Genomic DNA, 21,180 nt, shown 5'->3' with positions numbered 1-21,180 from the left:
ATGCTGAGTACAGGGTATTTTACCTCTCTCATTCTTTTAGGCTGAGGTGCGCACCACACATTCGCCGGTCTCCCTATTATAATTTCATAGGGGGAGAGCCCAGTTCTGGCCTGCACTGACGTTCGCATACACAGTAACGCTACTGGTAATGCATCTACCCAGCTTAATTTGCTACCTGCACAGATCTTACTGATTTTGGACTTCAAAATTCCGTTATGCCGTTCAATAAGACCGGCCGAACTCAGATGTCTCGAACAATGGAATTTTTTATCATTCTGCAATCCTGCACAAATCTGCATTATCACTGCACCTACAAAGTGCGGACCATTGTCCGACCGTATGACACGGGGCAGACCAAAGCGAGAGAAATACTCTTTTAGCATTACCTTCGCCGTGCTCATGTCTGTGCAATCTTTCAAGGGATATGCTTCCACCCATTTGCTGAATGCACATATGATCACAAGAACGTATTTCAGATTTTGGCATCTCTCCATCTCTATGAAGTCAAAGTGAATCACTTCGAATGGCATAGAGGGAGGTCCAAAACTTCCTGTTGGAGTCACTGTTCCTTTTCCCACATCGTGCTGTAGGCATGTGATGCAGTTTTGCACCAGCCTCTCGGCATTCCTTTTTATGAGTGGATTTTCCCAGACCGTGGCTAAATGTTGGACTATTTTCTTCGCACAGATGTGTGTTGGACTGTGAGCCATTGTGACCATTGCGTTTACATAAGCATTCGGCAACATCCAATTCCCATTTCTTTTGTCCACCGAGCATCCCTCCAAATCCAGTCCAGGGCCATGTTGAATTCTAGCCCCATGGGATGTTAAGAAACCTCTCTCGGCCAATAATCGGCCACAATTTTGAACTACGCCGAAGGCGTACTGGCTATCAGTATAGATATTTACGCTCAAGTTCCTCGAAATTTCACAAGCTCTTGTTAAAGCAATTATCTCTGCTGCTTGGGTGGAGTTATAAGGAATTCTTTTACTCTCCACAACACTTTTTAATGTTGTAACAGCATATGCGGCAGTTAATGTGCCGTCAGGTTGTTTAAAACAAGAGGCGTCACAAAACAGTTCCCCATCTGGTTCTTTTAGTGGTGTGTCACTCAAATCAATTCTCCCTTTTGTTTCTTCCTCAGTAACCATTAGGCAATCATGGGGAGGCAATTCAGTCCCACCACTATTTTCCCCGGGCATTGGCATTCATTCTGCCGGATTCAAAGCGCTACACCTCATAATTTGGATGTTGGGTGCGAACAATACAATTTCATATCTAGTCAATCTAGCAGAGGTGAGGTGTTGCGTCTGTGTTCTATTGAGTAGAACATCTATGGCATGTGGCACCATCAAAATTAAGGTGTGCCCCAAAACCATCCCTTCTGTTTGTTTCACTGACGCAGCAGCCGCTGCAACAGCTCGCAAACATCGTGGTAGTGCGCACGCTACAGGGTCCAGCACAGAAGGAAAATAGCCGCACAGCCTATTTCTTCCACCTTGTTCTTGTGTTAAGACAGACAACGCGCATCCTTCGTTCTCCTGCACAAATAGCCTAAAAACCTTCTCATAATTCGGCATACCCAAAACAGGAGCAGAACTCAAAATGGTTTTTAGCGAATCAAATGCTTTCTGGCATTCTTCATTCCACTGCAAAGGCATCACAGCATCCTTTTTTGTTAATTCCACCATTGGTTTCACAATTAAAGCGAAGTTCTTAACCCATTGACGGCAATAAGAAGCCATCCCTAGTATCGCTCTCACACCTTTCTGTGTTGTTGGAATAGGCATACCAGAAATACTCTTTATTCTCTCTGGTGTTAATCTTCTCCCTTCCTTTGAGAGTAGGTAACCCAAATAAGCTACTTCTTTCTGACAGTACTGGAATTTCTTTAGGCTTGCTTTATGGCCATGTGTGGCTAGATGAGTCAATAATAGAACAGTACCCCTTTTTTACATATCTCCTCCGTGTCAGCAGCGATTAGTAAATCGTCAATGTATTGTAACAATACACAGTCTGCTAGTAATTCTAACATGTCCAACTGCACTTTCAACGCTCTATTGTATATGCTCGGACTTTCAGTATAGCCTTGTGGAATGCGTGTGAATGTGAATGATCGTCCTCCTAAAGTGAAGGCAAATAAATATCTGCTTTCTTTGTTTACTGGAATGCTGAAGAAAGCGTATTTCAAATCAATAACACTAAAGCATTCTGCCGAAGCAGGGATCATTGTCAAAATCGTAGTGACATCTGGCACTAACGGAAATTGGGGATCTACTACTTTGTTCAGTGCACGGAGATCAATTATGAAACGGTACGGTACCTCATTACCCCCTTTCTTGTATACGGGAAGAATGGGGCTGTTACATACACTACCTGTAATCTCTTCAATCACTCCCAATTTCACCAAATCAGAAACAATACTTTTCAATCCTTTTTCTCATTCTGCTGAAATTCTATACTGCGGAATACGTGGTAACGTTATTCCTTCTCTTAATGTAATTTTTACTGGTTCTATTTTCAAACATCCCACATCATTGTCATTCACGGCCCAAATGCAAGTTTGTACCTTACTCAATTCCCCGGTTAAAGGTTCTGTCATAAATTCAGAAGTCGGCATAGTCTGGGGGGAAATAGTCAAAAATACCCCATCTGGTGTACAATGAATAACTGCGCTTAGTTTTTTCAATAGATTCAATCCTAAAAGATTCTCCCCACAATGAAATGAAATGGACAATGTTCAGTAAAAGGCCCTATTGTCACTGCCACTGATTTGGACTCAGGGTTTATTACTGGGGTACCTGCGAACCCTACTGAGATATTTTGTCGCCCTGACAGAGGTATGTCTGGAACCAAGTGATGATCTATCGAGCATCTTTGTGCCCCCGTATTTACGAGAAATCTATGCTCATCATTCCCGATTTTCATCTCTACGTTGGGTCCTTTCTGATTCACGGGAATTGACACTGGTTCCGACCCCTGTCCTGGGCTGTCCTATTGGGGTAACAACACATCATCTGATGTTTAGTCTCCACTGTTATTATAATATGCACCTGTCTGGTTATCAAAAATGTTCCCCCCTCTCCCTCTATTTCCCGTTTGTACAACCTGCTGATTTTGACTTTGCGTAATTTGATTCGAAGCCTGGCCTTGATTCTGTGCACCATTCCCATGATTATTTTGGTGCTGCTGCATATTATTTCTGTTGTGACCATTTGTTCCCATGTGCCCTCTGTGAGGCCTTCTCTGACTATATCCGCCTCTATTTTGTAAATGCGGGTTTTGTGCCCGCCAGTGTCCTTCCTCTCTGCAGTATGCACATTGATTTAATCCCAAAGGCCCTCCATGCATATTCGAATTTCCCCTACTCTGTGCATTTCCCCTGTGGTGTCCTGCTATCTGCTGGAGTAACACCCGTGTTTTCAAGTTTGTTCTATCCTTTGCTTCTCTTTCCTTCTCGGTATTTACCCGGTTCTTATAATATTGGGCCATATGTAATACTTCTCCTAGCGTTTTTGCTTGCCATGCACTTTCTGAAGTCATTATCAAATTTTGAATCAGAAGTATTAATCCCCTCACATATTTATCCACAAATAGCCTTTTCCCTGCTTCCGTACTCACATCCTGTCCACTGAAATCTGTAAATATCTCTTCGAATCTGTTAAAATAATCTGTGGACAACTCATCTTTACCTTGAACACACGCCGTCATCTTGTCCCATTGAATTATTTTCTCTGGGACCAATTCTTTTAACTTCTGTACTATTCGTGCTGGTAATGCTAACATTTTTGCCCCTGGATGTGCACCCACTGCTTTATTTTTATCTTCCAGTATTAAATTTGCCCACGTGGTGCCATAAGCCGTCTCATCATCTACCTTTCTTATTCGTTTCCATATGTCCGCTGGCAAAATTATGGGGAATATTAGATCTATATCACCCATCGTGAACACTGAAGATTGCAATAAAGACTCCACTTCTTTATAAAAACCTGATGGAATTTTTCGTATGTCAGGGATTGTCTGTTTTATATTATTCACTTCCTGTCTAGAGAAGGGAACGTGCACATATTGGGCTATGTAATGTGCTGGAATTACCACAGGTGGCGCACTGCCTACCCCGGGAGTCTCTACCTTTGGCACAAAGGTAGGGGGCACTTCTCTCATGGGGAAAGCCACACTCACTATTCCTCCCCCCTCTCTCATATGCAACAATATTCCCAAGTCGAGGGATAAGGCTGTCTCTCCTGTTCCCCGTTCCATCGCTCTCTTATACACCGTCAACAATTCAGGAGGGCTCACCTTCTCCTCGCTTATATATTTCTTTATCAAATATTCAACCATTGTTTGTAACGCTCTCCTTTTCATTGCTAAAGTGTATTCATCAAATATTCCATGTATTTCCATTGTGGGAATACTGGGATCTGAAATCCATTTTTGTGCCTCCCGTATACATACTTTTAGCTCTGCACTAATTTGCGCTGTTGGTGACGTAAATCGCTGCTTTCTACCCCTCTCAATATTCTTTCTCTTATTCCCCGGTGTGGCGAGTACTTCAGAATACTCTTCATCCAAATAATTCTTTATTTCAAACTGTCGCTTCACATGCTCTTCTATTTCTTCATCTCTCTCTCTACAATGGGCTAATGCATTCAAATCCAACAATCGTTGCGGTGGTAACTTCCCAATTAACTTTTTCCATTGTCCCGACATATATTCCCCCATGCATTCCAACAATACCTGTCTTTCGTTGTTCCTTCTGAAGTCATGTAGGGACGCTAGCGTGGATGCCTCATCATTATCGTCTATATACATTTCCGCCTGTTCTTGCAGCTCACGCTTTCCCTCCTTACTGATCGCAGTGCAAGTTACTCTTGTACATTCATTCTGCTCAATTCCACTCATGGGAGGGGCAGTCGGGACCGTGGCACCCTCTTGATCAGGAGGTGCAGAGGGGGCAGTGAGAGTGGGATCCGTCTGCTGGGGCTGTGGTAATTGCGAAACACTCGGGGCTGGCTGGCTAGTGGGCACTGCAGTGTCTGATGTAGCCTGTGGCTGTGCTGGGATTTGGAGGGGCTGAGCAATGGGAGGAGGTTGAGCGGCAGCTACTGCCATAGTCTTTTTAGTTACACTCCTCGGGCCCTGTTTTGTTTCAGTTAAGATTCTGTTTATTAATTCGTCCGATGAGTGTAGCTCTCTTTGTGGATATATTTTTTCTATGTTTAATTCATCGCACCGTCTCGTCTTTCTCAAGCTATTACTCCACTCCTCCTTCTCCTCAGCTTTCTCCGTCTTTGACTTATGCCTACGCGCATGTTTCTCTCTACTTCTAAATCAGAGCATTGCTTCCCTCCTCCAGTCCATGAGGATATCAAGTGCCCCAGGGCATGCTCTCTTACTTATCAACACCTTTTCCAGGTTATCTATACTTTCCATCTCAAAACTCCCATCCCTCGGCCACTGAAGATTTTCCTGTTTTCTGGTTTGCTTATGCCAAGTTTCACAAAACATTATCGCTCCCATACCATACTTTATGTACATATCATAAGCCGGCATTCCTCCCGGTGGTGCTTCCTGGCCAGTTTCCAAAGATTGTTCACCGCAGCGGAAAAATCCTGCTAAGGTGGACAATACCCCAGGCCTGTTTTAACCTTCCCCTTGGCTAATCAAACTTACTCTGGGTGTTTGATTTTGCAAAATCAACTATCAACCAATATCAGGATTACTTACGAATCGGGGCACGACTCACCTGATTAGTCAATTTGTCTTTTCAAGACACAATTCGTCCGTATACTGACGCAACCAATGACGTTGTGTCTGCGTATCTCGGCTCTGCCTCTTTTGGGGACCCTCGCCTCCTTGTTCACTGGCCAGGGGCTTCGATCAGGGATCAGCTGTGTGCAGATCTGCAGCAAGGAATCTCATCACTTACGCAGGGTGTCCCGAACACCTCTTGATCCTGGCTCGATCACTCCCGTCCTCGCCGTACTTACCGCCTTCCTTATTTTTCAACATACACGATGGAACAAGTGGGGGAGGGTCCCTATTCGGGCGCCATCTTGAAGGGGCCCCTGAGGGACCCTCGGATGTGGAAACAAGGCACAGTCACCACACATGAATAGATACACCAGACACAAGGTTCTTTTCCCAAATATCTAGGGTTTATTGCAATATAAAGTAGTCCCAGTTGGCCAAGTGGTCCCACGCCCCGTGACGTGTGTCTAACAGACCTCGGGGGATGCAAGAGAGCGTGAAACATACATCAGTTACATATATACAAACGGAGCATCTTACAATCAGTAATGACACATTTGATGCCGCCCCCAATTCATTTCCCTTTGAATTAGAGGCGATGATTGACCAGTGTGACAAATATGACACCTTAGACCACCATATTAAGTAACGGTTTGCTTTCTTCAATTTTACAGACACCATTCTTTATTTGCGAGAACACACCGTTTCTGTTTTTCATGAGCAAGCTGCACGTAGGAGACTGGCACATACCAGACCTCTCTATCTCTTAGTTTCGATTCTCGCTCTAGAGGTCAGCCCGCTCTCCGGGGCCTCACTAGGCTCAGAAAGGGGGGCCGTAAAGAAGATCATAATTGTCCAGCTACGAGTAGATTGCCGCTTCTTTCATCATGACGACAATTTTGCTGATGCTGGCAGCGGGAAGCTATCAATAACGACCTCTAGGTTCAGACTTCTCAGGTCGATGCATATTCTGAGGTCGTTACTGGATTTCTTCTTAACTAAGACCACTGGACTCAGCCACTCAGAGGATTCCACTCGATGTATCCTTCTTTGACCATCTTCCGAAGGTGGGCATCTAACGTAGGTCTCGCTGTGGCAGGTACCGGTCTAACTTTCACAGGCACCGCATTGGGTTTCAAACGAATCTTGTGGACAAAGTTTCTCACTTTCCCCAGGTTCACAGAAAACAGGCTTGGGAAAATCTCCTTGTAATTTTGCGCTGCTCCTGAGGAGACCATGAGTACCTGTTTCAGAGTGCTGGGATCCAGTTTAATACTGTGTTGATCGTCCCATCCGAGCACGGCTGGGTCTTTGGGTGAGAAGTACACCTTGGTGGTGGTAGACCTCCCTTTGAATTCAATTTGGGCTCTGATGTAGCACAGTAGATTGACGGTTGCACCTCCGAAGACCGTCGGTTTTAGCCTGGTCATTCTGATTTCCACTTGTGCTTGTCCCATCATCTCCTTATACGTGTCGATGGGAAGGATTGTGAGGTCTGATCCTGAGTCTGCCATGACACGTGTTTCCATACCGTCCACTTTAATGGTGCAGTGGGGCTTTTCTGTCCTGGCGTGGAGGGCGTTGACCATGATGACCATGGGTCTGTCCTGTAGCTCGTCATCGTCGCTTGAAGCGCGGTCGCCATCGACGCGGGAGATGTTTTTTTTCCCGCCACGTGCATGCCGGGGCCACGTGACCAATGCGTCCGCACTTGGAGCACTCCTTATTCCTGGCGGGGCAGTCACGATCATTCGCCATGTGTTTGGTGCTTGCACATCTGTAGCATTTCGGCACATCCCTTTGCCTGGGGCCTTTGTCTCTGGGGCTGTCACGGGACTGCTTGTTTCTGCTCCCTCGCCATTGCAGCGCCGTAAATTCGGGTACTGGCAGATGACTTTCCACCTCTTTGCGCCTGCTGGAGGTTTCTTCCTCCGCCCTGGCAATTTGGATGGCCTTGTCGAGGGTCACTTCCTTTTCTTGGATGAACTTGTCCTGCACTTTCCTGGAGTGAGTGTGAACGACCAGCATGTCGCAGATGACTTGTTCTGCGTTTTAGCCGAAAGCGCATAGGGATGCCAGCTCCCTCATCCTGGTGATGTAGTCGTCCACAGGTTCGCTCCCTTCTTGTTTACGGGTGTAGAACCTCAGCCTGTGTAGCACCACGTTCTCCTTATTGGTGAGCCTCTTCACAATGCGACGGGTTGCCTCCTTGTAGTCGTCGTCGTCATCATCGCCCACTGGTATGGCTGTTAAGCTGGCAAAAATGCGCTGTCCTTCGACCCCCATTGCGTTCAGCATCATCACCTTCCTGGCGGGCGCATATCCCGTGCCGCCTACAGCCTCCAGATATGTGAAGAAAAGGGGCTCCCACTGCATCCACGGAATTGCCGGGGTCCCAGGTGAAGGGAGAAACGCACAGGGCGGTGTGGCTCCTTGCATGGTGCCTTGCATGGTGGGCCCGTGGGTCTTTTGGTATCCTCGTCGCCAATTGTGTGGTGGCCTCTAAGGATGACAGGACGCCGTAAGTGATTCTAACTGCCTTTATTTAAAGGACACAACAGGTGGGCGTAAATTGTCCATGTGCAGAATAGGGGCAAGTACTCACAGTTCAGTCTGGGCCTCCCAGTTACTTCACTGGATGCAGGTTGTGCACATGGATGGCTGTAGGCTTCCAGGGCCCCCATGAGGCCTCCTATGGCATTGGACTTATGCCCTGGAAGCTGGGCTGCATAGGCTCCTCTGGGCCTCAGTTACGGTGGCTCCTTATCAGGAGCAGCGCTGTCTCCAGACCACTGTCTGGCGCTCCGCCAACCTTCTGGCGCCAACGTTCTATCGCGGAGAGCGGGTCCACGAGATCTCGTTATGCCGAGATCTCGCGAGACCACGCTCCCGTGATCACGTGACGTCCCCACAAACGGACTGAACAAGTTAATACATCGTGTGCCACAGTGACCATCAAAAAGAGCTTGTCTGAGCACACTTGTTTTATCGTCTCTTTTGCAGTGCACTGCGCGGACAGGTAGACTCCCGCACGGCTGGGCTCCCACTTGCCTTGGAATGACCTCTGGCTGCCGTAAAGTAACACGTAGCCTGCTCAGCTATTGCAGAGAAGTGAACAAGACGCCATGGGAAATGCGCCGGCTGCTTGTGTGCATGCGGGCACACATTGAATTTCCTGCATAATTGGTGTGGCTTTGCTCCTTAGTGCAGCACCCTCTTGTTGTGCCGTTGGTTTTGGCGTTTGGTTGAAAGTCACTGCCACAGCATTTGATGTCTACATTGCTTGTCTCGCTGCCTCAAATGGACCACTTATTTAAGAACTCAAAGCAGAGTATATATATATTTTTTTAATTTAAATTGTTATAGTTTACAAAAGAAACTTTTCATTTTATCAAATATTAACTCCTTTTCACATGCATACTCTTACAACTTAAACTTACATTTTTTCCTAGCAAGAGTCTCATATTTTCTCATAATCTTGATCCAAAATTGGATGATGATATAGATCAGGTGTTTGTCGTTTCCTAAAAGGATCTGGGCCCGTCTTGTTTCTGCACCTGTTCTTGTATCATTGCTCTTAGTAATTCCTACAGAGGGTTCTCTCTTGTTGTAACTCAGGGCACTCCATGATAATATGATGGATTGTCTCAATACTTTCCCCGTTTTTGCAATATCTGCAAAATTGCAGTGCAGCATCAAGTTGTTTTGTTCTCACGAGTCTGGATCTTGTGGGAAGAATATTCAGCCGTAGTTTCATATAGAGGGTCCTAATTGCTTTGTCTGGAAAAATCCTCAGATAATTAGGCAATTGATTCAATGCTCTAACATCCAGTTCACATATTAGATTCTCTTGGTATTTGGCTTTTTCCTTCATGGTATTCAACCAATAATTTTGCATGATTTTCCCCTTCGCCTCTTGTGGGCGATTTAGTAGCATTTCCGCTGTTGTATCCTCTTTTTCTAGGATTGCAATCATCTGATCCTTACATTCAGTCAATGCTTTGGTGCATATGGCATCTGGCTTTGTCATCAAGATATCAATGGCTGGAATCATATCCTCACTCATAACTTTGCGCAAGAGGTCGAGTTTCTTCCAAAGTATAATTAAGGCCAAGGATTATGTAGCAACCTCAAATCGAATTCTTGAGATAGGAAAGGAGGTGGGTAGCATCATAATTTTCGTCCAAAAAATAGCCTCAATTTTTGGTCATTTCATGGGTGAAAGATTTATCAGTGTTTCACTTCCGTAAGATATGCATGGAACCACTTTATTTCTATAGAATGCTGCAATTGCTTTGAATGAGAATTTCCCATATTTTCCATGCAAAACACTTCCTTGGCGAGCAAGTGAGTATGTTTTTATCAACAATTGTGCTGCCCATTCTTTTTCATCCGTAGACTGGTTAGTCAGGATGCCCAGGTATTTGAAAGTCATCACTGCATTTATTGATGTTCCTTTTGTATGTAAGGACAAGGTCTTTGCATTTTTTGGGCTTGTCTTTGTCACACACATGATTTTTGTTTTAGCGATATTGACTTTTAGGTCATTACGTTCCATGTACGCTGCCATGAAATCGAGGCCTTGTTGGAGACCCCAGGGTGTTTTATCAAGTAGGACAATATCGTACGCATACATCATCACTGGTAGTGCTATGGAATTGAGTCTTGGAGGATTTAGTATGGTCGACATCATCTCCTCTTCGAAATCCGCAGTGTAAAGATTAAAGAGGGTTGCAGTGAGCTGACAACCCTGTTTTAGGCCATCGCAGGTCTCGATGAAGGCAGTTTGGACTCCTCCTTTGGTTAGTCTTACTCGTATCTTTGTACTCGAATATAGTAGCTTGCTGGGTTCGATTATGTGAGACGGGCAGTGCCATTTTTTTGTTTTTCCCATAGAAATTGGCGATTCACTAGATCGAATGACAGATGTAAATTGACAAAGGCTGCCCATACTAATGACTTTTTTAAAATGGCTTCTCGTTTAATGAAATTAAGCAGGACCAGGTTTATATTTGTCCCTACTTTCCAGACAAAACCTGTTTGTCTTGTGGCAAACCGTTTTGTTTTTATGGCCCAGGCACATAGCTCTGTCAGCAGAAGGGACCCAAAAATGTTACCCATTGGATCTAGCAGGGCTATGGGTCTATAGTTCACCGGGTTTTCCTTATTGACCTGTTTATATATTGGAATCAAAATAGCATGTTTCCATGTGTTTGGGATTTGGTTATGCTGATTGATTAGCATAAGAATTTGCATCATGATGTCAGACCATATATCAGGAGCTTGCTTGATAATTTCGTTCGTTAGGCCATCTGGGCCAGGGGCACGTGAGCTATTCAGGTGGTTAATGATCTTTAGTATATATTCTTTAGTCGAGTTCACCCTCCATGTTTCGTTAATTGTTGCCCAATCTGCCATCAGAATGCCCTGTCTTTTACAATATAGAGCAGTAAAGTGTTCTCTCACTTTCTGTATAAGATGATGCTGGCTGCAAAGCGTTGGATTCAAGAGACTCCATAGCTCACGTGTATTACGATTTTTAAGGGTATCAAGCATTTTTTCTGCATCCAGTTGGTATAATGTGCTTCTGGTAATTTTTATCCAGTTCGGTATCTCTGATTTGCCACTCTTATTATTGTCCGGTTCTCTTCGGTGTTATTCTTTCGTAGCTCTCTTCGTAGTTTGCGTAGATCTTTTTTTCCTTAATTTGCCAATTGAAATAGTGATTGCAGAGTATATTTACCTTCCCAAAGTGTAAGTACACCACGAGAAAGACTGCCGTAATCGGCACTTCCATGGGTATAATGTACTATCCAAATATTGTAACAAAAATACATTAATCAAATATTAGCGGACTGTGTATATGATGGGAATGAAGAAAGATAGCATCTTCCATTCTTGCTCAGTGAATGTACTCTCTTGTAGCGGGCGTGCACTCCTTTAGACAGAGCTGCGCTTGGCGTTGTGGGACTGCTAGAATGTTCACTTGCTTTATTAACTTGATATTATGCTTGCAGTAACATTGACCAATGATCTGTACTCTTCTTGGCCCTACTAAAGGCGGGTGGGGTCTACATGTTTTGGGGGTCACCGGAATTAGCCTTATCGCTTTACAATCCAATATGAATTAATTATTGTTCCCTGGGCCACAAATGGTTGTCCTAATTAGTTTGGGCTATTAGGTGTCGCTTGCGACACCTATAAGCCGAGCTATGGCATTTGAGTACAGATAGGGAGAAATGTCATCTAAAGAGGGACACACAACTTGTAGGTGTTGTTTGGTTATTTGCCCTTCCGTTGGCTGCCCATGGCCTTGCTAATCCCTATGGCCATTCCCACCCAAAACATCTCCTTATGGGAATTATTTGAGCTTACTTTAACCAAGCCTCACCATCAAACATTGCACTTAAAGTGCCTGCCTGTGTTAGTTGATGACTTAACTGCAGTCGTACACGTGCTACTGATGTAATAAAACATTCTTAACCAGGTCTGCCTTTAGCCACTCGATTTATAAGCACTATTTGTGTGCTTCACTGAAGTCCTGTTTAAAACAAGCATTGGCAAAGCCAAAGGTTTTGGCTTGTGTATAAGTATTAAGCATTTGCCAGGCACTGCTATTAGATGCCCAGGTACTCGTACCATTTTGTAACTGCTACCATTAATGGCCAGTTAATGCCACTACAGCAGTGCATGGCAAGTGCCTTCCTTTCCCGTGCCTACACAAAAGCCAAAACTGTTGGCATTGCCAATGCTTGTTATTGGCTATTGTTAACTCTGTGGTTGCGAATATTCTAATAAAGTCTATATTGCTAGAGAGCTATAGTTATATGTATGGAACTTCATTTAACTCATTGCAATGTTTACTATTGTCTTAGTTGTTAGGGAGAATTCTCTGTTTAGGCTGAATTTCCTAACCTAGTGAGTCCCCCAGCAGCTTTTGCTGGATTTCTGGAGTTTGTTTTTTTCTCCTGCCAAGAGTGAGACTCTTTTTCTCCCACTCTTGGGCATGATTTATGGTGTTCCTTTGAATATTAATGTGTTTCATGGGCTATGGGGTCTTTTACTCCATAGGGTCTCATATGTTTTTTTTATGTGTGTTACACAGCACCCTCCGTGCAGTAACACCGGGTGTCATAGTGACCCCCCACCATAGACACGATACCCTGGGACTGACTACTGTCTCCCAGGGCATGTAAAGTCACCATTGGCTTTACTAGTCCCAAATTACTAACAGAACCAGTACAAACCATCCTATTGTGGACGTAATGGTAGGGGCAATTCGATTGCCCCTGGGTCTGTTATTCGAGGGGGCACTGTCCCATCCCTCTCATCGAGTTTTGGCTGGTGGCAGTGGATACTACTTTTTATATTCAACCGCAAATATATCTCTATGGGATTTTCCCATTGTTCGAGGCTAATACTTTTTAACATAGCCTCTAACATACTGCCAGTTTATTTATTTAATATTAATTCACCAGTTGGTATTTTCTGCCAGAACTCGGTTTTAAAATGGCGTTTGTGTTTGCCTCTGTAACTCCAAACCAAAGGTCGAGCCCTTTGTTCCACTTTTTGGCGGGCTTCTCCACAGAAGCCTCCAATGTGGTGCCACTCTGTCTGGGTACCACCGGGGGTGTGTGAGGGGGTTTAGGCACCCTGGACTGAGTTACCTTGGTAACTCAAGTCGCACTCTTGTGTGATTGGCCCAAGTGGTGAGCCGGCCGGCTCACCACTTAGCATGTTTGATTGACAGCTGGGCTGCGTGAATGGGGGTGTGCTGCATAAAAGCAGAGCTTTTGGGACTGGAACTTCAGAAGTCGCCACAGGACCTTAAATCCGACGAGGGAGAAGCTGTGCCGACCTGCTACGACGACACCACCGGTGGAGCCCTGCTGAACCGACTCACCACTTCCCAATGACAGAGGAGATCTCCCTGCTGGAGAGTCTTCTTCCCCTGACTGGTGGGCACAACCAGTTTTCCTTCTTTTCTCGCATCCCAGGACGTCTTGTGGTCGAATTGCCCATGCCAAGCACCCCGGCAACCGGATAGCCACTTACCACTGGACCGCAAATAAAAGGACCGCTCCTTTTAATTGAGAACTCTGCGGCTGGTTTGTTCCCTGGCAGTGCAACGGACTCCTGCTCTCCTCCACAACGAGATCCTCTCTTCCTCCGGACGAAGCACCGACTTGCACCCGCTGCCAGGAACAACTGCCCCCGCTGGAGCGTTCTCACCATTTTAAGGTACTGTGTCCGCCAGGCCTCCCTTTCTAAAAATTACTACAAGGTAACAATAACCCCTTTACCTTCTGGACTGGGCTGGCCGCCTTGACCACCTAACTGGTCCCTTTCTGTTGATCTAACCCTTTTTGAAACTATTGTGAGACTTTTGGGCACTTTGAACTGTGTGACCTTGGACACATTTCGACTGGAGCCTCTTAAAGTGGGTCCGGCCTTGTTAACTTTGACTTTACGGTTTTAACCTGCCTTCTTCTCCTACTGTGTTCTTCCGAAAGTGTTGGGATCTGTTTCTATCTTTGCTCTGCCTTTCTCTCCCTTTTAAACCGATTGATTAGAGTGCCATCTTCGTTAAGCGCTCACCGCTGTCTGAAAATAAGTGTTGCTTTACTTGTCTAATTAATCGTTGAAGGGAGTGTATATCTTTTAGTGACTGTGTTTTTGAACTGCTTGATATTAGTGCCGGTGTGTTTTATTAGATGTGTTTTTAGATAAATATTTATTTCGAAGGGATTGTGTCCTCCGACGTATTCCTTATCTTAGATATCTCCTTCCAGCTCTGCTGGCCTCGGAAATTTTTTTCTCTAGAGGGCGCTGCGCGTCGATGTCCTCCTGCCTATAAAGGCCGCGCGCAGCGTCCGTTGCTCAGTTCCGTTTTTCCGCGCTTACTCAGTGCCTCGGAATACCGTTGCTCAGTTTTGTCAGGTTAATCCTATTTACCTCGAGATATTCGATCCGTACTCGATGGCTTCTTCGTCGGAACTGACAACTCCTCGGTCCGGCTTCAAAAAATGCCGAGATTGTGGGAAAAAGATGTCGCTGACTGACCCTCACAGAGTTTGTCTGTGGTGGTTGGGAGCTGAACACCATTGTTCGGAGTGCGAGGACTGTATGTCCATGAAAGCTAAGGCCCTGAAGGAGCGTAGGGGGAAGCTGGAGAAAGGTAAGACTTTTAAAGCTTCTTCTTCCTCAACGAAGTCGAGACATTCGTCTCCTCGTCACCATTCGCATCGTTGCAGGTCTCAGAGTGGGTCCCATCACTCCTCGAGATCGAAGCACTCGAAGAGGAGACGTCGAAGATCCCCTTCTCCGTCTTCCTCTTCCTCTGTTTCTCCAAAGAGAATCCCTTGCCCCACGAAACATAGTTCCCGGGCTGAATGGGAGGAATTCCGCAAAAATATGATGTGCGTCTTCGAGAAAGCGGCCTCGACCCCCTCGAAGACTGCCGAGAGCGATGCTCTGGTCGAAAGACCCGAAGGTCAAAAATGCCGCAAGTCACAGTACCCGGCGAAGGAAACTTCTCGAGCGTGTCTCGAACCCTCGAGTAAGGCTATGACCTCAAAACCTTTGACGAAGGTTCCGTCGACGCCGAGGTCGGTGTCTTCGACGCTGTTGTCGAAGGGACCTTCGACACACGGGTCTGTCGACTCGACGCCATCTTCGACACCGGCTTCGACGCCAAGAAAAGTCACGGTTACGACACACCCAGTGGCTATCCCCAGGTCCTCGATGACGATGGCGTCGAGGTTGTCGACTTCCTCGAGCAGAATCCCAATTCTGTCGAGGTCATCGAGGCCTCCGCCTTTGTTTTCGACGCTATGCCCGAAGCCTTCGACGTCGGCGTCAACGACATCGACGTTTTCGAGGCCGATTATGACAAGTTTGGCACCCTCTGCCTTGGAGATGGGGTTTACACCCTTTATGAGTTCAGAACAATTGAGAACTATGTCCTCAATTATGGAAGAGGGTGAATTGTCTGACCAAGAAGACACATTTGAGTTGCAGGGACCTGCAACCCCAGTTAGAGAGGAGTTATCCTCTGAAGAACGCAGGTTAAAGGATCTTCATGATTCCTTACATGAGGCAAGTCGGTTGGACACTTCCCCTGAGGTGGAGTTTGCTAGGCCAGACCCGGGGGAACATGCTGAAACCCCCTATAGAGCCTTAATGGCCAGGATCACAGAGTTTATGGGGTGGTCTGCACCTTCACAGTCTTTCCAACAAGATGACCTCACGGACATCTTGACAAAGGCCCACAGGAGGATCCTATAGTGCCCTTTCATAAAGCTCTTCAGAGGAAGATTATGACGAACTGGGAAACCCCAGATGTCGTCCCGGCAGTAAATAAAAAACTGTCTACAAAATACAGGGTATCTTCTGCAGACCCGGAGTTTTTGTCAAAACACCCATCCCCAAAAAGTCTGGTGGTACAGGCAGCATCTTCTACTGATGTCAAGACTGCTTACCCTACCGTCCCACAGGACAGGGACGATAAAAAATATGATGCTATGGCAAAGAAAGTTTTTTCGGCATGTAGCATGGCGTTAAAAGCTGTTAATGCTACTTGCACCCTTGCTAGATTCAGCCATACACTTTGGGAGTGTGCTTCTACAGCGGCTGACTGCATCCCGGAGGGAGAAGAAAGGGAGGCCTTCCTGAATATCATACAAGACGGTAAAGACGCTATGTGCGAATCCCTCCAGATGGGCATTGATTCGGCTGACAGTATCAGCAGAGCAATGGCGGCAAGTACAACAACCAGGAGATTCGCCTGGTTGAGAAAGTCTGGTTTTGCCCCAGATGTGCAAGCCAGGCTCTTGAACATGCCATTCGATGGCTCTTCTTTGTTCGGGAAAAAGGCGGATGACAGTTTAGAGAAACTGCAAACTTCAAAAGCAGCAGCAAAATCCCTAGGCACTGCAATCCGTCAGACACCTTTTCGTCCCACAGGAACCTCTGCGAGGGGCAAGTCCTTTCGCTTCTACTCCGCATTCGGAAGAGGTAGACAACGACCGGCTCAAAGGGGACAAAGAAGAACTACCCGAGGTGGACGGGGTAGATATTCAAAAGCCGCAGCAACAGCAGGTGCCTCTTTACCAACGGCATCTGCATCAGCCGCCCCAAAACCACTTTGAGGACTTCCCTCACAGGACACCTGTAGGAGGCAGTTTGACTCAACATCTGGCGGAATGGCAGGCTATCACGTCAGATGCTTGGGCATTGGAAACAGTTGCCCAAGGTTACTGCCTGCCTCTCCTACGCATACCTCAGAGTCATCCACCGGGGATCAGCTCTCAGAAAGATCCAGATCCGCTCCTCTTGCATGAAATTTTGGACCTGCTAGAGAAAGATGCCATAGAACCGGTACCTGTAGCGGAGAGGAACAAGGGCTGGTACTCCCCTTACTTTCTCATTCCAAAGAAAGACGGAGGACTGAGACCCATCTTGGACTTGCGAGAATTGAACAAATTCCTCAGGAAAGACAAATTCAAGATGGCCACTCTCAGGTCCTTCAGGCCCTTCAGTTCCAGGACTGATTGGTATCTCTGGACCTTCAGGACGCTTATTTCCATGTGCCTATCCATCTCAAACACAGGAAATACCTGAGGTTCGCAATTGGCAACTCTCATTATCAATTTCGAGTGCTGCCATTTGGGCTGACCTCCGCCCCGAGAGTCTTCACCAAGTTAATGTCGGTAGTGGCGGCAAGTCTAAGGAGGGAAGGGATTCACATCTACCCCTACCTGGACGATTGGTTGATCAGGGCTGTATCTTCGGAACAAGCTCAGACCCAGCTAAATCACGTTTGCCACTCCCTTCACAGACTGAGCTTCTCCCTCAATTTAAAGAAGTCACAAATGATACCATCGCAGAGACTCCAGTTCATAGGAGCGATCCTGGACACTTCCCTGGGAAAAGCCTCGCCACCAGAGGTGAGGGCTCAAGATATTCTACAGATGGTTACCAAGTTCCAAGATGCCCAATGTCTCCCAGCCTTCGACTTTTTGAGGTTGCTAGGCCTCATGGCATCCTGCATTTTCCTAGTGCCAGAGGCTCGCCTGAGAATGAGATCCCTCCAGTGGACACTGAGGACTCAGTGGCCACAATTCTCAGGGAGAATGACAGATCTTCTTCAGGTTCCCGACAGGGTGGCTCGAGACCTTCAGTGGTGGGCCTGTCAGGAGAACATTCTGAAAGGAGAACAGTTTTGGCAACCCTGGCCGGAGATAACAGTAGTCACGGATGCCTCACTCACGGGGTGGGGAGCCCACGCCAACGACTTGACCATCAGCGGTCGTTGGTCTCCATCGGAGTCCAGACTACATATCAACCTGTTAGAGCTGAGAGCCATCAGACTTGCGCTGAAGGCGTTCCTGCCAGCTGTACAAGGGAAAAATGTCCTGATATTGATGGACAACACGGTGGCCATGCATTACCTCAACAAAAGAGGAGGCGTAGGATCACTACCCCTGTGCAGAGAGGCAATGCAGCTCTGGTTTTGGGCAACCCAAGAAGGAATCTCTCTATCGGCAGTTCACCTAGCCGGAGAGAAGAACTTGACAGCGGACGCTCTGAGCAGGCAGAGCACAGTCTCCCACGAGTGGGAACTAGCTCAGGAATTCCTTCAAGAGATCTTCACCCTTTGGGGAACCCCTCAGGTGGATCTGTTCGCCACCAGTGTCAACAGGAAATGCGATCTGTTCTGCTCAAGGGAATTTCCCCCAAGAGGAGCTCTGGTAGACGTGTTCATAGTGGACTGGGAGTTTCCGCTTCTGTACGCGTTCCCACGGGTCCCTGTCATTCCTCAAATGATCAGGAGATTGAGAAGATTCAGGAGAACCATGATCCTAATTGCCCCGGATTGGGCCAGGAGAACGTGGTACCCGGACCTTCTAGACTTGTCCATCTGCCCTCCAATTCGACTTCCACTCAGAGAGAACCTACTCTCACAGAAGGGAGGTCAGGTTCTCCATCCAGACATCAAAACCCTCAACCTTCACGCTTGGCTTCTGAAAGGCTGAGGTACAAGGATTGGGACCTCCCTGATGATGTTATGGAGGTGTTGCTTTCTGCAAGGAGGCCAGCAACAAAGTCTTTATACCGCTGCCATTGGAACAGATTTTGCAGCTGGTGTAGAGAACAGAATATCGAGCCCTTTTCATGTGGTACACCAATGGTTTTGTCCTTCCTACTCTATTTGGCAAATTCAGGCCTTCAAGTTGGCACCATTAAGGGCTATCTCGCAGCGCTATCCATCTTTAAGCGCACTGCGGAAGAACCATCCTTTTTCAAGTTACCCTTGGTAATACAGTTTCTAAAGGGGTTAACCAATGTTTATCCCCCAAGACCATTGCAGGTTCCCCTATGGGATTTAAACTTAGTCCTAACTTTCCTGATGGGCACACCTTTCGAACCACTCCATTCTTGTTCGTTAAGATTCCTTACCCTTAAAACTGTTTTATTAATTGCACTTACATCTGCTAGAAGGGTGAGCGAATTACAAGCTCTTTCTTGTAAACCCCCTCATACAATCTTTCACAAAGACAAAGTTGTCCTGCAAGTGAAGCCTAATTTCCTCCCAAAGGTGGTTTCTGAATTCCATATCACTCAGAAGATTACCCTACCATCTTTCTATCCTCCTCCTCATCCCGGAAAAGAGGAAGAGAGGTTACACAGGCTGGACCCTAGAAGGGCTTTAAGTTTTTACATTAGTAGACTAGCCAGGATAAGACAGGCAGACCAGCTATTTGTAGGTTACACAGGTCACAAGCTGGGGTTACCAATAACTAAGCAGACCATTTCCAGATGGATCATTGTAGCCATTTTGGAATGTTATAAACTGGCAGGGAAAGAGCCCCCTCAAAACCTTAGGGCTCATTCGACCAGAGGTATTGCAGCTTCATCGGCCCTCAAAAGAGGTGTGCTGGTTAAAGACATCTGTGCGGCCGCGACACGGTTGTCTGTCCATACCTTTACACGATTTTACAACTTGGATTCCTCCTCCAGTCAAGAGACTAGGTTTGGAAGGACTGTACTGCACTCTATTCATCAATTGAAGACAGCGTGAAGTCAGTACTCCCTCCTCCAATAATAGAATACTGCTATGGGAGCCTATCTAAGATAAGGAATACGTCGGAGGACACAATCCCTTCGAAGAACAAGTTACTTCTTACCTTGTAACGTTCTTTCGATGGGATGTTCCTCCGACGTATTCCTTATCGACCCCCCCATCCATCCCCGCAGTTCTACTTCCGTTGTTGTTGCAGCTTACGCTCCTTCAGGGTGATTAGTCCAGTCTAGACAGAAATACTGTGGGCTACAAAACGGAACTGAGCAACGGACGCTGCGATACGGCGGCTGTCGAGGGACATCGACTCGGAGGACGTCGACGCGCAGCGCCCTCTAGAGAAAAAAAATTCCGAGGCCAGCAGAGCTGGAAGGAGATATCTAAGATAAGGAATACGTCAGAGGAACATCCCGTTGAAAGAACGTTACAAGGTAAGAAGTAACTTGTTCATCTCTTTTACACCAAGCTCTGGTCAGTGTTTGCTTGTTCTACTGTGTTCTTTTGACCTATTGTGAATACGCTGTATACTGCCTAACTCTTCTTGAGAGAAGTCTGACTGCTCAGCCACAGCCACCAGGTAAATCTGGGTAGTACAGACTGCTACCAAGTGGGTTTACTGCCAACCACCTGTAGTCCCAAATCTTTTGCAGTGGTCCCAGAGGGAACTGCACAGGTTTCTGCCTAACACTAGTCCATAGTCCCTTAACACCATATCCCCCATCCCCTCAGTCTAGTGCAAAACACCACAGCCCACAATATACTTAAATACATGGATTGGAGAGGGGAGTCCGGGAGCAGCTGAAGAGGTGGAGCAGTTAAATTGTTGAGTGATGGACTCACACTTTAGGTCTCTCAACACAATACTCTGAAACTTTGTACATGCTATGCAGAATGTGATGCGGTCATGATAGTACATGTATGCCTTGTGTAAGAGGGTAGGGGGACTTTTGATTATAGTACAGAGGTCTTTATGGTGAGTAACTTGTTCTTTTTGCTGAATTATATGTGCACAATTTACTTGTAATGAGAATCGTTTTTCAAATGACTTATAATTTGTCCTGTTATACTTTTTGTTTAGATAAACAACCATGGAAACAGTAGAACCACACCAGGATTTAAGTACACTAGGTTCTGTGGCAGAAAGTGATGTGATCCATATACAAACAAAATCCGGACACACTCATGTACATTCTATAAAGCAGGTAATAAACATGTCCTTTACCTTGATGTTCAATATAGCCCTTGCCATCATCGTACTGCTAACACAAGGTATGTATTAATTCTTCATAATGGTATCCTTAATAGAGTCGTATGCTTTAGAATATCTCTAGTATAGTTGCTGGGGA

General features: G+C 46.2%; 1 protein-coding gene across 1 annotated transcript in view; it reads left to right on the top strand.

The window, feature by feature from the left end:
* Positions 1-21,180, top strand: part of LOC138569763 (cAMP-responsive element modulator-like) — a 1,496,827-nt gene that overhangs the window by 556,321 nt on the left and 919,326 nt on the right. The window contains exon 3 of the mRNA XM_069648038.1: positions 20,913-21,036. Within this exon, the coding sequence (XP_069504139.1) occupies positions 20,923-21,036 (114 nt within the window). The 5' untranslated portion in view covers positions 20,913-20,922. The remainder of the gene's footprint in view (positions 1-20,912; positions 21,037-21,180) is intronic.

This window comes from Ambystoma mexicanum, chromosome 2q (assembly GCF_040938575.1).
Source record: "Ambystoma mexicanum isolate Mex_15411 chromosome 2q, UKY_AmexF1_1, whole genome shotgun sequence".
Classification (NCBI taxonomy): Eukaryota; Metazoa; Chordata; class Amphibia; order Caudata; family Ambystomatidae; genus Ambystoma; species Ambystoma mexicanum.
This window is presented reverse-complemented; position numbering and strand designations above follow the sequence as displayed.